Source organism: Culex pipiens, chromosome 3 (genome assembly GCF_016801865.2).
Source record: "Culex pipiens pallens isolate TS chromosome 3, TS_CPP_V2, whole genome shotgun sequence".
NCBI lineage: Eukaryota > Metazoa > Arthropoda > Insecta > Diptera > Culicidae > Culex > Culex pipiens.
Window position 1 is genome coordinate 84,764,108 of NC_068939.1, and position 18,690 is coordinate 84,782,797.

The 18,690-nt window shown below is 33.8% G+C and overlaps 1 protein-coding gene across 3 annotated transcripts in view; it reads right to left on the reverse strand.

Annotated features, from left to right (window-relative positions):
- The window catches only part of LOC120418995 (uncharacterized), a 456,309-nt gene that overhangs the window by 50,347 nt on the left and 387,272 nt on the right, over positions 1-18,690 (reverse strand). For all 3 annotated transcript variants that reach the window (XM_052711065.1, XM_052711066.1, XM_039581565.2), the window contains one exon: positions 8,819-9,139. In XM_052711065.1, coding sequence (XP_052567025.1) covers positions 8,819-9,139 — 321 coding nt within the window. The remainder of the gene's footprint in view (positions 1-8,818; positions 9,140-18,690) is intronic.

Below are 18,690 nucleotides of genomic sequence, written 5' to 3' on the forward strand. Positions count from 1 at the left end.
TGTCTTTTAAATTTGATAATTTAATCAATACCATTAACCTAAAAGAAAAACTGTTGCATACAAAAACAATTTTCACACCCAGTTGTTTGCCAAAACAAAACGTATGATTTCCTGATCCATAGCTCACAGTTCAAACTTAAGAGATGACTCATCTTTGTCTGAGAAGCGCCAAGCCCAAGATGAGCAAATCCCTGTTTTCAGTCCAATTACCTCATGCTGTCGTGTTCCCTCCACCAAACCACCTTGCACAGCTACCGCAGACAAAAAAAAAACTGGCACCACTGTTCTGTTCTGTTAAGCTCGCGCGCTCCATTATTTGGCCGTTTGGCAGCGCTGTCATCGAGCGCGGACCTTCGCGTAAAATTTTAACGTTTTCATTTAGCCAAACTGGCGCGGCGGCGACTAAAAACAAGGTTATAATTCAAACATAAGCCAAATTTTGTTGCCTGCCAAGTCAGCATAGCATCAGAGCTTCCCGGAAAATGGACCCCCAAATTTCTGTCGCAAGCGTCTTTCAACGAGAGCGAGTTCCCGAAACTCGGGTTGTCTGTCAGCAATTACCTTAATTTAAAAATTGGTCCAGTGCCAAACACGTTCACTGCTGGTCTGTGACCATGAGTGAACTCGGGGCAGGGGGTAACAATTGAAAATGGTGTATACATAAAATTTTGGATTGCAATTTTTGCTAAATACAGTCGACTTTTCTCTCGTTTTCGATTCCTCAATAAACTTTCATGTATCGATGGTTTTTTCAATCCCTTCAAATACATTGGACTCTCTCTGTGTCAAATCAAATTATAAAACGAAAAATCAAAGCATGCTTTTAGAAGGGACTAAAAAAAATAATTGACGGATGGAGCAATATTGATATCGAGAAAATTGATAGCAAAGAGTCGACTGTAGCATTAGGGTGTAATATCAAAATCGATTTTCCAGCACAACATTTTTTCAGTTCCTTTTGGGGTCCTAAACAACTCCCCAAAGTTTGGGAACGATTGGCTTAGTCCTCACTTTGCGCAAAGCGATTCAATTTTCTATGGGAATTTGTATGGGAAAAACATTTATTTTGGATTTTGATATTTATAAAATCCACGTTTCACGCTGTACTAAAACCGGATTCATATTCGGATGCTCTGGAAGGTGCTCTACAACTTTCCCGAAGAGAGTATGGTGCTAGCTTGTCCCTGAAAGAAGATACAGCGTCCTCAAAACTCGTCTAAAACGTGTTTTTCGAGCAAAAAACACGTTTTAGACGAGTTTTGAACACGCTGTATCTTTTTTCAGGGACAAGCTAGCACCATACTCTCTTCGGGAAAGTTGTAGAGCACCTTCCAGAGCATCCGAATATGAATCCGGTTTTAGTACAGCGTGAAACGTGGATTTTTTAAATATCAAAATCCAAAAAAATAGTTTTTCCCATACAAATTTATATGGAAAATTGAATCGCTTTGCGCAAAGTGACGACTAAACCAATCGTTCCCAAACTTTGGGGATATGTTTAGGACCCCAAAAGGAACTGAAAAGTTGCTGTGCTCGCTAAATTTGGACAACTTTATTTTTTTCCATACAACCATATTACACCCTACTGTAGCATGCTTTGATTTTACGTTCTATGATTTGATACCTCCCGCTCTCGACGGTCCCTTCAGTATCGACACAAAGAGAGTCCACGGTTAAAAATCATTGCTAAACAATCAGTAAATGCTAGAGGGTGACGACTCTCGAGATTTTCAATTTCCCGGGAATCGAGAGTTGAGTTTTGCCATTTCCCGGGAATTCCCGGGACCCGGGAATTTTTTTTAACCAGCCAAAAGTGTCAATAACTTAAAAAGAAAAGTTAAAAAACGTTTCTTTTTAATGATTTCAGATACAATTAATTCATACTAATCCAATGAAACGTTAATTTAAGTAACCTCATTATTTTGAGAAACTTTATCTTCATTTTGATTTTTTCCCTCAATCTACAAATACAAAATCGTTTCTTAAGCCTTTTGGGACTCGAAACTGCAGTTTAAAATGTTTACGAATCTTCATTCGCACTGAGTGATTTTTTAAAAGTTGCACAAACTTGTTGTTGAACTTGTTAATAGATTTTTTGAAAGTAAAAAAAATAACTAATATATAATTTTCCATTTATGCAATATGGCATTTTTGTAATATGATAAATAACGACACAAAACAAAATTTTTACATAAGTTGATTAATTCCTTCTTAAGGTCAACTTTAAATGGTCACAATTAGCGGACACTAACTTTACAAAGAATGCCTGATTTTTATTCCCAAAATATAATTTAATATGCAAAACACATAATGACTTATTGACATCAAAAAAGGAAATGACCTCGATACAGCGAAATTGATTACTTAGAATTAAAAAAACAAGATTATGAGTTTTGCTATGCTTGAGAGAGGATAAGGTTTTTCCTCTTAGAAATAATAAATATTTCATTCCTGGTGTGTAACTGCTAAAAATGTTTCAAGGTTAATTTTGGGGTCCACATTTTTTGGTTACTCTCAATTATAGTTATTGGAATTTTTGAAAAGTTAAAATTTACACCTTTAAAATAAGAAAATTAGAGAAGCATTGGTTTATTCAAACTTGAAAATCGAACATTGAAAATCCAACGTTCTAAACAATTTCGAATTTTTCAAATGTTTTCTGATTGAATTATTAATTTTGGTTCGATATTTATAAGAATAAAATTTCCCGGGAGTCTCGACCAAATTTCCCGGGAATCGAGAGGTCCAAAAATGGCCGATTTCCCGGGAAATTTTTCCCGGGAATTCCCGCTCGTCACCCTCTAGTAAATGCTAAATCTGTCAAACTGAAATGGATGCTGCCGAGTGAAAATCAACTTTTAAATGTGTTGTGTTTGATATTGTAATTAATCTTGATGATCTTAAACAATGAAGGTAAACAAAATAAGAAAACAAATTCCTCGATGCTGTCCAGTAGTTTTTCTGAAGGTTTGGCATAAAATGTCACAAAAATCAAACCATGATAACTGTTAAAAAAGCCACGATTGCTGAATCATTCTGCACATGGTCTGTCAAACTGACAAAATAATGTCACTAAATTGCTGAAATTTCAGTTGTTTTACAAACCTTTACAAAATTAAAGTCTGGAACATCAGTTATTGAAAATTCGGTGAAACTTTACACAGCAAAAAAAAAATCCGATGGTAAAATCATCACCTTTGAAAAAAAGACACTTGATATTACACACTGCATGTACAAATGATAGGCTACATATTTTAGGGTGTAATATTACATAGAATTTCATAAAATAATGCGAAATTTATTTTACACTCAGGCCTTTTACACACAGCATGATTACAACATTTTTGCTGTGTACTGAATTTCAGTGAAAAAATTTGGTGTGTACTACACAGTAAAAAAATGTGTACATTTGGTTTAAATACAATTTACACCTCTTTTATGGTGTTATAATACATCTTTATGATGTAATATTATTTTAATTTAAGTTGAATTAACACATTTTTTGAGTAACAATTAGACATATTTCTGACATTCTCAAATGTAATATTACAATGTTTTTTTTTTTAACGATGTGGCATAAAATATAACAAACCAACACACAATCGAAAAGAACTTTTGTCGGATGATTGAGTTAAAAACTAATAACTGGTATTGATTTCTGATTGTGTTGTGTGTGGAAGTTTAAGATCATTCCAAAGATTTTGACATTTTCGAGTCATTACAAGTCGACTGAACGAACACCGATACTGCTGCAAGTTTGTAACTCTTGTCTTAATCTCGAGCGAGTGCTGGCCACGCGTCATTGGTGAAGCTGCTGCTGCCAGGGAAAGAAAGAAAGGGTCTTGAGACTGACTGGTCTTTTTTTCGGCTGATCATGGGGCAGAATATACGAAGAAAGCTACTTTCACGTCTGCTGACCCCATTTTCTTGTGTATTTGCTTGGCGCTGTGACCAAGATGGGTGATAGCAGCAACGGCAGAGGAGCCGCCAAACAAAGTGGTTTTTTGTACACATGCAATATTCGCGAACTGAAGGGGAGAAAAGAAGGTTTTAACCCTTAGCTAACCAACAAGGCAAAAAAAACATTAAAATTAATTTACTAAAAAATTGTGCCAAAATGGCAAACAGACTTAATTTTGTTTGCATCAAGGGTTAAACGAGTGAAAAAGTCAGTTTCCCAGCGAAAGGAATCCATATCAATATGGCGGACCTTTCTCGCTGGTTCGGATCTTGGACCTTGACGGCGCGCGGAATCACGTAGGCATGCCACCAGAGTACACACAACAAGAAGCTTGTGCTTGTTTTTTGGGGCCAGCCGGCCGGCCTTTTGCGAACCGGTTCCCCAGTCCCCCCTCCCTGACTCGGCTGGAAATCGACAAGACAATCAAGATCGTTGCCGAATCGAACCCTCGAAGTGATTGGGGGAGAAAGGCAGCACCAACTCGCCGAGATAATCAAAAACTAGTTTTGCATTTCATGCGCACCAAAATCGAACTCGCCTAGAATGGCTTGCATAACTTGCGAGTTTTAAAACGCAGAACGTGGTTTCGCTATAGCTCAAGTCTTGTTCTGTCCCTTGTGGGGCGCCCCCCAACTCATAACATTGACAAGTTGATGATTTGGAGCTGGAGTTGAAAGAGGAAGTTCCGCACCCCACACCGCATCATCGCTCCAGTTGGGAAACGGAAATGAACAACGGGAGGAAATGAAAAAGTAATTTTGCACCTCCCCCACCGGACTCATGTTCAGGGCCAGGTGGGGACCTGTTTATCATGAACATCTTATTTTTTTTATTTTCCTCAGTATGGCTCGTTTGCTCTCCAGCTGAGCATCACTTAGCACGAAATGGTGTCCTTTATTTCCTCGAAGATTTGAACAAAGCATTTTAACAGAGCTCGGATAAGTTAGTTCTGAGAATTCTGTTGATGTAATGCTAGTTTTTTCTGTGAATTTGACCTGGAAACTGAGCTATCTCGATGGTAAAATTTCTTGTAGTTGGAAAGAAATTTTATTATTTTCTATCGTCCGATATGTCCTATCGCAATTGCTTCTATGCACACAGTAAAATAATGTACAAATTTGGAAAGTTGAATATTATTGTTGTAATTTTACCTCAATTAAGATTGAAAAAGTGAAACATATTTGCAACGGCCTAAGGACTTGTCAATATGTTTTTACAGTAGATAATCGATTTTTGAGAAAGGCAGTAAAATTTAAATAAAACGGAATAATAATAATATTTACTCTTAAATAAAACGGATAACTTGTCTAGTTAGTACTAAAACTGCTAGTTAGATTCAAATATGCTGTAACATAAAAGCCTCGATGAACTCAACCGACGGCGTGCCTTCCGATCAACTACGAAAAAGGAAAGACTAATTTTATCACTGCTAGTGACTCTCAAAAACAGGGTGGCCAAACCTTCAAAAAAATGAAATGAGAAAAGCCAGATTTTTTTCGTTCGGTAAGATAGATAAGTTTAAAAAAAGTTATAGATTACTTTCATTAATTCAAGTATAAAAACATGAAAAAATATGAAATTTCTGAACAAATTTTGGGACAATACCATAAATCGGGATGACTTCGATAGTGAAAAAAAATGAAAACAACAAATCTCCGAATTTAAAGAAGCATAGAATTACACAACTAAACATTACAAATCAAATACGTACGGAATGGTATGGAATCATACTGATCATGGCAAAGAAGAGTTCAAAATACTTAGAAAAGGAGTTTCAACAAAATTTGAAAAGTTTCGAAAGTTAGTTAACTATAACTTTCGAATGTCAATAAATTTAATTTTGAATAATAAAATATGTGCAGAGTGTTGTGATTTTTCAAATAAAAGAATTTCGAATAGGAATATTAGTTGCATTTTCAGATTTTTAGGGCAATTTTCCACTAAGAGAAGATAAAATTAGTTTCTGAATAATTAGTTTAATGTGTTTTGAAATAGAGCAGTTCTCCACGAAATCGGTCTTTTTTTAGAATTTTAATTTTTGTATTTTTTAATCCGACTGAAACTTTTTTGGTGCCTTCGGTATGCCCAAAAAAGCCATTTTGCATCATTAGTTTGTCCATATAACTTTTCATACAAATTTGGCAGCTGTCCATACAAAAATGATATGTGAAAATTCAAAAATCTGTATCTTTTGAAGAAATTTTTTGATCGATTTGGTGTCTTCGGCAAAGTAGTAGGTATGGATATGGACTACACTGGAAAAAAAATTGGTGATTTTTAATTTGACTTTCTGTCACTAAAATTTGATTTGCAAAAAAAAAACACTATCTTTATTTTTTTTTATTTTCTGATATGTTTTAGAGGACATCAAATGCCAACTTTTCAGAAATTTCCAAAATGGGCAAACAATCTTTGACCGAGTTATGAATTTTTTGAATCAATACAGATTTTTTCAAAAAATCGAAATATTGGTCGCAAAAATTTTTCAACTTCATTTTTCGATGTAATATCGAATTTGCAATCAAAAAGTACTTTAGTGAAATTTTGATAAAGTGCACCGTTTTCATGTTATAGCCATTTTTTGGTAACTTTTTTGAAAATAGTCGCAGTTTTTCATTTTTATAAATTAGTTCCCATGTTTGCCCACTTTTGAAAAAAATATTTTCGAACAGCTGAGAAAATTCTCTATATTTAGCTTTTTTGAACTTTGTTGATACGACCCTTAGTTGCTGAGATAATGTAATGCAAAGGTTTAAAAACAGGAAAATTGATGTTTTCTAAGTCTCACCAAAAAAACCCACCAATTTCTAATGTCGATATCTCAGCAACTAATGGTACGATTTTCAATGTTAAAATATGAAACATTTGTGAAATTTTCCGATCTTTTCGAAAACAATATTTCCAAAACTTAGACTTAGAAAACATCAATTTTCCTGTTTTTAAACCTTTGCATGGCAATATCTCAGCAACTATGGGTCGTATCAACAAAGTTCAAAAAAGCTAAGTATAGAGAATTTTCTCAGCATTTCAAAAATATTTTTTCAAAAGTTGGAAAACATGGGCAATAATTTAAAAAAATGAATAACTGCGACTATTTTCAAAAAAGTTACCAAAAAATGCTATGACTTGAAAACGGTGCACGTTATCAAAATTTAACTAAAGTACTTTTTGATTGCAAATCCGATTTTACATCGAAAAATTAAGTTGAAAAACTTTTGCGACCAATATTTCGATTTTTTGAAATAATCTATATTGATTCAAAAAATCATAACTCGGTCAAAGTTTTTTTGCCCATTCTGGAAATTTCTGAAAAGTTGGCATTTGATGTCCTCTAAAACATATCAGAAAAATAAAATAGTGTTTTTTTTTTGCAAATCAAGTTTTAGTGACGAAAAGTGAAATTAAAAATCACAAAAAAAATGTTTACCGTGTATCATTTTTTTTTCAGTGTAGTCCATATCCATACCTACAACTTTGCCGAAGACACCAAATCGATCAAAAGATTCCTTCAAAAGATACAGATTTTTGAATTTTCTCAGAGAATTGCTCAATACAAATAACAACAATCTTCATTTTTTTTTTTCAATTTGAGTAAAAATTTAAACCCTTATTAGAAGATTTTGTGTTCACAGAATTTTAGGCAAAATGTATGTTATTGTCGATTTTATGTGAATATAAACAAATTTTTGAAAACTATGGTAACTAACTAAACAATAAAATCGCTAAAAACCCGTTTTTTATTCCATATTAAAGGTGCATTTGATGCAAAAAAAAATCATTTGCTTGTAACTTAGCACAATTTTAATGTATATTAAACAAAGTTTTCCCGGATTTTAAAATTGCCAACACCACTATTTTCAAAAAATATTATAGAAGGGATTTTATGATCGAATTGGAGTCTTTGGCATACCTGTACTCAAAAAATGGGTAAATTGAAAATTAATGTTTTATTTGACTGTTTATAAGTAAAAGTTGAATTCCCAAAGTATGTATCTTTCGATTTTTTTAATTAGGGGACAAAAAGATTTCTGGTTTTGGAGATATGATTTTTTGAAAAAAGTGGATTTTTGGAAAAAAAAATATCGAAAATAGATTCAATGTTTAAAAAATATTTCTCGTTTCAAATTGTTTGATAAGTACACCGTTTTTAGGGTAATTTTATGAAAAATGTTCTTTTTTATGCAACTTTAAAAATTTATCACAAAGGAAGAGCACCCTTGCAAAATATATTTTTAATGAGCTGAGAAAATTTCCTATAATTTTCTTTTTTTCTACATTGATAATCGGACTGCTATCTGCTGAAATGTTAAAATTTTGTGAAAAATTATTTTTTGAAAGTGTCATCTATTGGCCCCTAATTTTTCAACGCGCGAAATTATCCATGAAACTATTGTTTCGATTTTCAATGTTTAAAAATAAATCATTTGTGAAATTATCTGCTCTTTTCACTTGAAAATATTTCCGAAATTCAAAAACCTAGTCCAACATTTAAAAATGTTGAAAATAAATGTTTTTTGTTCCGCTCGAAAGGTTACTCTAAATTTCAAAAAAAAAAATCGAAGTTATTTTTATAGATAGGTATAATGCATAGACAAAGTTTCATCCAGATAAAAAATGCAGAATTAAAATTCCAGGAAAAAAATTGCGAAAATTTAGAGAATTACCCTACATTGCAACGAGTTTTTGTATAATATATCAGTATTGAAATCGAATTGAAGTTGAAAGGCATTGAAAGCTACACTAAATAGCGTTCTTAATAATTTGACCCAAAATCGAAGAGCGACAAAAAAACAATTCTTGGAAGCCAACCAGTTGAATATAAAATAATAGGTTTTGGAAAAAATAAGTATGTCTTACCTGCTGCAGGATCGGCCGGATGTACTTGAGCGGCAGCGGCGAGAACTTGTTCTGCTTGAGGAAGTCGTACAGGTTCTGCTCGAGCATCTCGAACACCAGACAGGTGTGGTTCTTGTGCTGGAAGCACTCGAGCGCCCGCACGAAGTTAAACTCGTCGGCATTTTCCTGCGAGAGCCGCGACAGAATCGACACCTCGATCTGGCCCTGGCGCGCGTACGACGGGTGGTTCTTGAGGATCTTGATCGCGACGATGTCGCTGGTGCCCTTTTTCCAGCACTTCACCACCTGGCCGAACGTGCCCCGGCCGAGAAACTCCAGCACCTGAAAGGAACAGGAAGAGAGGAGGGAATGGTTAATTAGTGTGTATACTTTAGGAAGAACATTTTACAAACAGGATTTTTTGTGGAATGACCTCGATTTCTGGTATCAAACTTCAAACTTGTAGGGTATGTTTTTGAAAGATTGAGTAAAACTTGGTTTATCATTTCAATTTCAAAATAAGATCAACATTACTAAAATAGACAATAACTTTAAAGTTTCACAAAAACAAACGATCAGCTCAAAATATTCGAACCTCAACAAACTTAATGAAATGCATGACCACCATCTGCTCGGCTCAAATCCGGTAATTATTAATACATCTTTCCGGCGACAATGATGCAAATTTAATTAAATTTCTCCAATGTTGAGCCAACCGAGCTGGTCCGGCTTCGCTGGTCGAACGAACGAACACAAAAAAAGCACAAAATCCAAGCCGGTAAAACTTTCTCGTGTAATCAGCGGCAAAAAAACGTGTTACACCTGCCGATAAGGCACTGTAAGAAAAACATTATAATTATCGTGTCAAATTTATTAATTTTTAAGGATAATTGTTGAAAGTTTAAAGTTTTTAAATATAAAAAAAATATTTTTATTACAGTGTAACATAATATTGCACAATCTTTATTATTTTCGTGTTTCTTCGTGATTGCTTCATCTTTTACTTATTTTGCGTCATATTTTGTGTACAACAGACAACAAAAAGAAAAAAAAAAAGCAGCAGCACACGCAGAGCAAATCACGACGACGACAACTTTGTACCGAAGGCTGATGAAATACACAAAAAAACGAAGCTGAATGAATAAATAATTTCAATCACGCTTGGTCGGAATCGGCGACGACGACGACGTAAATAAAAATCTCGCGTAGGTGGTGAAAGAAAGAAAGAAAAATCAAGTGAGTCAAAAGAAATAATGAACGAATATCTATGCGCGACGAATTAAATTCGTTTTGGGTGCCATTGATGAAGTTTGCCTGGCTGGCTGGATGTTACGAAAGTACTTTCGATATAGTTGTTTTGCTTTGGTGGAAGTGATTTGAGTTGTAAGTGCATAATTAAGCAAAAAATATGCAAAACGTTTAATTTGCATTGATAACACCTAAACTCCCAAGCTCGAGAAAAAGGGGGAATCTCCATATAAATTCCCCCTTTTTCTCGAGCTTGGGAGTTTAGGTGATAATAATAACATTTATAATCTGTAGATTATGTAACACTTGGGTAAATTGTCTCCGAAAAAGAGACTTGTAAATAAAGTGAATCTTTTTTTAAATTTTTGATCTCAATCATTCAAGTAATTATTCTGCTTTCAATCTATCCCTACACATCAAACTCTAATTAAATTTACTGAATTCTACATTATTAAATGTTTCAGTAAAGGGACCATCCATGAATCACGTAGACAGGTGGTCCCAAATAAAAATGGTTGAAATTTCAGCAGTAAAAAGCATACTATAAGGCTAAACTGCATCTGAACTCTCGACGAAAACCGGAAATGAATTTCATTCGTATTTTTAGATTTGACTAAAACTCTCCAGGCGACTTCTCAATGACCAAAGTGGTTTGTATGTGAATATTCGAAACTCAGTATTATGGGAAGGAATTTTCCGATCGATTTGATATCTTCGACAAAGTTAAATGTTGAGTAGGAGGGGCAATTAGGTAGGAGTATTCAGAGAAAAAAATAGTTTCACTCTGAAAAAATATGAAATTTTTATAAACTTTTGAACCTTCCATTCCCAAAATCCGTATTTCTAAGATTTTCGAAAATGTGTTTTGGGAGACCAATAAATGCATTTTTGAGCAAAACATTGTCAGAAAATTTGCCGCCGAGTTATAAAATTTAAAGAAATATTTAAAAAAAAACAACTAATTTCAGGTTAAAAAATGATAACTTTATGTTAGGATGTAGCATCTGGTCTACAATTGAAAAATACTTACAGAAATTTGGATAAAGTGCGATGTTTTCCTAAGAAACAGCCACTTAAATATAAAGAAACAATAGAATTGTTTTCTAAGCGTCACCCAAATAGCAGTCAATAATCATTCTTGAAAGTTCTCTTCATCTCTTCAAAACAAATATTTTGAAAGTTTTTAAAATCAAAAGCAACGTTTAAAAAAGGCCTTGTTTTGTATATTAGGCACTTTTGAAAAGTAAGTCTTGATTTTAAAATTTTCTAAATATTTTCTTGAGGAGATTCTAACAAATTTGATTTTTTTTAACACTGGAACACCCAACGCACGTCAAACTTACACGGACGCCCAAGCCTCCCAAAAAAGTTGGAACGGTAAATTCAACTCGCTGGTTCTCGGGCATAACTCAACCAATCGGGACGATTCTTGTTTCCAATGATTTGTAAGAATGTCCAGATGATCCTAAAATTTTGCAGAACTTCATTTGAACAAATCTGTAATTTTTGCGACCGAAAACATCGTTCCACCTTTTTTTTAAACGACTGCCTCCGCGGAATTTTTGGCGATTTTTTTTACACGCGAAAAAAAAATGGAACGATGTTTTTGATCGCGAAAATTACAGAATACAGAAATCGATCAGAAAATTCACTTCCGAGATCCAGGGTAAATTCTCCGCCAACTCCCACTTCGATTTGCGAATTTTTCATCAAAAAGGTTAAAAAATAGTTTTAAAATCGCTGCCATTTCCCATGACTCAACTTTAAAAAATCGTGAGACATGTCATTTTATGGGAAATTCAATGTAATTTTCATTGGAACTTCACATGGTTACTTTTAAGAGTGTAACAATGTTCTACAAAGTTGTAATATATATAAAGGATATATAAACATAAGGCGTTTGCTTTTACGAAAAAGTTTTTTGAAAAAGTGATGATTTTGACAATTTTTGAAAAGTTTTTCGAAGTTTTCACCCTTAAAACATAATTGTGTGCTTTTGAAAGTATTTTTTTTCGAAAATTTCAGCCAACTTTGCATAAGATTGATCCTTTGGACGCTTGTTGTGGCTAGTGCACCGCCTCACCGTCACGAGATATCGAAAAATTGACCTCGAATTCGTGATCAGGGACCAAAATTACCCCTTAGGACAAAGTTTCACCCAAATCGAAGAGGGTCAACCGATGTGTGAGTTGGCGGAGAATTACTCATATATGTTCGAATATTTACATACCACTATTGTTTGGATAGCTATCATAAACGTATGGAGACTTGCAATGGCAAACCAGTTATGTAAAATGGCTTCTTTGGTCACAGAGAAACCCCCTGAAAAGTTTCCGTCAAATACAAAAAATACAAAGTTAAAATTTCTTGGAGTCGGCCGATTTTATCGAGAATTTGAGAATTCTGATAAAATATACAACTTTCTCAAGTTGGCAATCTATACTAGTGTTGGACTTGCATTATTCTTATTAAGAAGCATTTCATTAATAAAAATACAAGTGTATAAAAACTGGTATAAAAAGATAATCGAGGTTTATACCAGTATTCAGGGGTGCCAGGTTGCCAGATAAATCTGGCATTGCCAGATTTTTTGAGTGACAATTTGAAAAAAAAAATCTATTTCTGCCACACTTGTGAAGCTGTAATGTATAAAAAGTGAAAACACACCGTTTTGAACACAAAATTGCTTATTATTTTGAGAATAGTGGCTTTCCAGGGTTTTTTTTTTCCAGATTTTTTTCTGTTAAGTACAGTCCTGCCCAACGTCCGGCCCGCGACGGCTTTTCAAAATAGTTCTATGACCGGCCCTTAAGGCTGTTCATGAAATATTAAAAAAATGAATTGATTGTCTGAAATAAACAAAATAAGCTTGAGATCAAATTTTAACATATTTATACAACATTCCTCATGTTTGAATTTAATTTTTATAATTTCTTTATTGATAACTGAAAACTTGTCCATTTCGTAAAATTGTGAAATTTATGAAAAAACTTGGATTGTTGTCTAAAAATGTACAAAAAGACACTAAATTTAAATATTTTTCAGTTTTAACTGTGTTTTTTTTTCAAATTGAAGTTGTTTTCTATTTTCTATTTTTTAAATAAATATGTAAGCAAAAACTAATGTATTTTCTAGAACAACTTTTCAGTTTGAGAAAAGCTTTAAAATGCAAATTATTCATACTGAATATTAAAAAATTTCTCAAAATGAGTCAAGCAATTAGGTAGCAAAAAATATATTTTTAATAAGCTTAGAATTTCGAAGAATAGCGAAAAAAATTTATTTAAAATGATTTAAAAAAAACAAATTTAAAAAAGTAAAAAAAATATAAAATCATTTATTTTTTTTATTTTTTCAAATTTGTGTTTTTTTTTAATCATTTACATTTTTTTTATTTGAATAAAGGTTCACAACAACGCGAAAAGTTTTTTTTGTAAAGGATATTCGAATCCAAATTTTGTTTGAATAAATTTTACAATGTCTCATTTTTTTTTATATTGTAGTGTTGAGGAAATTAAACTAACAAAAATTGCAACGACCATAAAAATTTGATTTTTTTTAAATATTATATCCAGGTATTTAATTGTACTATACAATTTTAAACAAATAAAAATTGAAATAAGTCAAATAAATACATTTTTGCAAGTTATCTTTGTTTTTCATTCTTTTAATCAAGATATATGAATCCTATTTGCAAGACTATTTCTTCTATTTATTTACTTTTAAAGAACCCAATCATAAAAAAAGTTATTTTTTCAACTTTTATCAAATATTAGTTCCGGCCCGCCACTGTTTTAGAAAAATCAGATCTGGCCCGCAAGGCTAAAAGGTTGGGCACCCCTGTGTTAAGACTTGGTAACCCTGCCAGTATTAAACGACCTGGGTTTTAGTCCCGCCCGTGTGGATCAATCGGACCGCGCACTGGCTCACAATCCAGAGGTTGCTGGTTCGAATCCCGCGGCGGGCGCTCTAAAATTCTTTGTGTAAATATGGGTATTCGGCGCCGTCGGTCCGTGCCATACTCTAGCACACTTAGGAGCCCAGGGCGGCGAAGTCCTTGTAGTTAAAAAGGAAGACACTAGTGGTTGGTACTAGCAATGGTGGCCGACAGCTATAAAGTCAAACTTCGTTTTTCGGGTTTTTAGTCTTTTACTTTAACATTTTTATTATTTTGGAAAAAATTGAGAGCATATTGGTATAAAATGCGTTTTTAATTACTTTTCACAACTTTTGAATACACGGCGTCAAGAGAACAAGAGAACCAAAATGAATCGAAAAAAACTTTTTTCTTGGAAAACCTTAAGGTGAAACGGGACGCCTATTCGTGGACAACTTTTTTTTTTCAATTTAAATCAATTTTTGAACTCGACAGGTTGCTTGCTATGACCTACTTAGTGTCTGCAAAAAACAGAACTTTGTAAGTTACGGCAAGGAATTAATGGTGCTTCCGATAGCTCGAGCCGAAGCGTGTTTGTTTTTGGAAAGACAGTTTTTATAAAACTCCTGTTCAACTGAAATTAATTTCCGAACACGACAGATTGTTTGCTATTTTATATTTATCGTCTACAACAGGCAGAACATGCTCGAATTACGGCGTTTTCCTTAAAGGTGCTTTAAAAACTCGTAAAAGGAATTAAACTCCACAACTTGCTGAGAATAATTCTAACGAAATACAGTAATTTATCTGCACCTTCATATCAAGGAGTTCATTGACTCGGAGAACAATCTTCAAAGTCGACTAACGCCTTTAAGAATTTACATTCACCCCTAGATCAACTAACTTTGCATAACTTGAGTACAACTAAACAAATATATTCAAAACAGAACCAAGACGCAATGTCAAGCATCTTTAACCTCACCATTCAAAACGGTTATCGATGTAAAGCCAGACTCCGTATTGTTCAGCGCGCATCTTCAAGCAGTGCTGCGACGGAATGACGGACGCTGAACTCTGACGGTATAAAAGCAGATCGACCCTAGCCTGATAGTGGGGCCGGTCATTTTTCAACGGGTCATTTGGTGAGCTTGCCCATTTTTGGGAGCCTGACGAGGGGTGTTATTTATTTCCCAAGCAACGCCACCCCTTGTCACAGTTTCGGGCAGCCCCATAATGTGATATTGCCCGAAAAAGGTTATCGTGTGCCAGTTAATCTGACGGCGAAACCCAACGGCAAAATGGACGCAAAATGAAGCACTGTTTTGCACGATAAAGTGTGCGTCTGTGTGCGAGAGTTTTTAAATATGTAAACGAAAACAACTCTTTCAAAAAGTAAACAACTAGTAGACGAGGGGAGTCGGCGACGGCAAGGTCTACCAGATTCCATCAACCTGCAGGGGCTGCAGCAAACTTGCAGGCAAAAGGTCTACTACTTGTACTCTGTGGTATCACGAACTTCGTGTACACTGTACTGAGTACAAACGCCCAGCATTTTAATTGCAAAACCAACACGATTGAATTTTATTTCTGACTTTGTGTGGTGAGTTAAAAATTTTCATCTCAAAAGAAACCATTTTTATCAAGATTTGAGCTTTATTGACAATTAAGAACTTTAAAAAATCCCGATCTCTTAAATATTTTAAATATATAATTGTTGATGGGGAGGGGTTTCCAAATAGGTAACAAAAACAATTAAATTTATTAGAGAACTTCAAAAAACATGGTCAAAATCATTATCATTTGATTTTTCCGAACGACATTTTAACGCTAAAAACAAAACTCAGATAGTTCTAGGAACGAGATAACCTCCCATTACAACATTTCAAAACAGATTTGAGTTTGTTCTGAACAATTCTCTAGAATTTCACAAATCGAATTTTCATTGTATTTTTGTATGAAATTGTGTCCATAAATACAAATTAAGAAGCTGTACACAGAAAAGTGCTGTCAAAACTATTCGCAAAATCTGTAACTCGAGGAAGGATTTTCTGATCGATTTGGTGTCTTCGGCAAAGTTGTACAAAGCAAAAAAAAATCCGATGGTAAATTCGAATGTAAAAACATGCAACCTTTGTGAAAAAAGACAATTGATAATACACACTGCACAGAAAAAAAAATCATGGTAATATTACATCTGGGAAGCGGTACATCTTTTATGTCAGAAAAAAAGGTGTAATTTTACCTCTGGAAATGTGTAATTTTACCACTTGTTTGGTGTAATGTCACTTTTTCAAACTAATTTGAGGTAAAATTACATCATAAAAGCGGTAATATTCAACCTTCAAAAATTACAGCTACCAAATTTACATTATTTTTTTCTGTGTGCATGTACAATTTTTGTAAACACAAAACAAATGTTTCCACTGACGGGATTCAAACCCAGCACCAACAGCATGAGCTGACGCCTTAGCCCGCTCGGCCATCCGACCGATGAAGAATGGAAAGGAAAAACGCATAATATGTCATTTTAGTCAAGTAGCTTTCCCGTACTGCTGGGCAACATATTTCAGGGTGTAAATTTACACAGTAAAAAAATCATGGTAATTTAACATCTGGGAAGGGGTACATCTTTTATGTCAGAAAAAAAGGTGTAATTTTACCTCTGAAAATGTGTATTTTACCACTTTTCTGGTGTAATGTCACTTTATCAGTCTAAATTGAGGTAACATTACGTCCTAAAAGAGGTAATATTCAACCTTCCAAAATTACACCTACCAAATTTTCATTTTTTTACTGTGTATATAAAATTTAATAAAATAATGCCAAATTTATTTTACACCCAGGATTTTTACAAGCAGCTGCATTGCTACTTTTTTATGTGAAAGGTTACATTTCTAGAGTTTTTTTAATAGGTCCTATAAACATATGAAACACAATAGCTTATAGGACCTTTAAACAAAAACTCTTGATTTGTTTTTTATCATGATTTTTTATTTTTTTTATATTTCCGGATTTTCCCATTTTTAACACGAGTGACTATCCTGGGATTGTTTTCTCAACTGAAAAAAAAACGAAATTAATTAAGTTAAAGCATAAAAAAATCAAATTTTGTAGATTAGTTATTTTCTTCATCGATCATAGAAAAAAAATACATTTATCATGATTATTGATTTTTGTTTTGATATTATCAGATTTATTTTTAATGTTCCAACCATTATTATGTTCATATTTTAAAGTTTTTCTGTAATAGTTTGTTTTATAGTTAATGGGTTATTTTTAACCTTGTTTATTTTTTGTTTATAATAATATTAAAAAAAAATGCTTCCAAATTGCAAATTACACACACAGAAAAAAAAAATATGGTAATATTCATCAGGAAATGGTGACAGATTTTGTGGCAAAATAAATGATAAATTTTACCCAAGAAAATGATGAATTTGCATCAGTTTTTGATGAATATTCTTCAGGTTTACATTTTTACACATTTCTTATGTAATATTACACAAATAAAGAGGTAATATTCAACCTTCCAAATTTTCAACATTCCAAAATTTAACTTTTTTTTTCTGTGCAGCAAAAAAATTTAATTTTGAAATGTTGAAAATTTGGTTGGTTGAATATTACCTCTTTTTTGAGTAATTTTACATAGAAAAAAGTTTAAAAATGGGAACCTGATGAAAATTTACCAGTTTCTAATGTAACATTACACATTTTTGACACAAAATCTGTCACCTTTTCCTGATGAATATTACCATCATTTTTTCTATGTTGATTTAATTAAGTTCAAAGCATGACAACAAATAAAATTCTTTTTCTTTCTTTTCCAATGAAGTTTAAAACTGTTTGAAAATTGATTCTCGACGATTTTTAAAATAAAATTTCATCGCAAATACCTGCAAAGCTCACCGGAAAATTGAAACTATTTTGAGCTTCTGACAAACTAGTCATATAATAAAGCTAGTTTATTTGCATAGAGTCATTCTGGTTGGCAATGTTCATCCCCAAAATTTATGACTCATTTTTTCGATACTATTTCCCCGCCCAAAAGCTGTTTTAGTGTGCTGCTACAAATAGCTTGCTGCACAAACCTGTTCTTCCGCGAACCTGTTCTACAAAAGCTACCTGGAGCAACACGGATGGCCAAAACAAGCCACCTTGCTTGCTTAATGATTTGTGGGATTTTTTTTCCGGACGGAGTTTTTTTTTCGGGTGTCGTTATTTGGGCCTCTCTGGGTTTGGTGGCGGAAATTGCAGCGACCCAAAAAAGTGGGTTAATTGTCCCACGCGGAGAGATTGGTATAATTTTGGGCGGTTTTATGTTGGTTTATTTTTTTCGTTGAACTCTTTAACAGGTTTAGAACGCTCTATGCTGGTGCTGTAGCATGGTTTCCAGAAATAAATTATGTAAAAAAAAAATACAGTTCAATAACACCTCGTGGCCTCGTTACGTATTCCGCTCACTCGACTTTTCCACCGAAATATTATTCACTCCCAGTGCAACCTCAAAAAGTCAGTTACGGTCTGGTCTTTCCAAAAAGCAGCAGCAACGAAAAAAACGCACTTCTGCTGCAAACAATCTCTGAATGTTAATCAGAACAGGGTCCAGTCCCAAAGGAATCGGCTTTCATCAAGAGAAGGGTTCCACACAGCCAGTCAATATATAATGTGTCCGTTTTTATGACGGCCCAGACTGTCTGCTGCTGGCCGCAAACTAACTGGCAATTGGCCTAAATATCGCATATCTCGGCGACGGCGACGACGACGACGC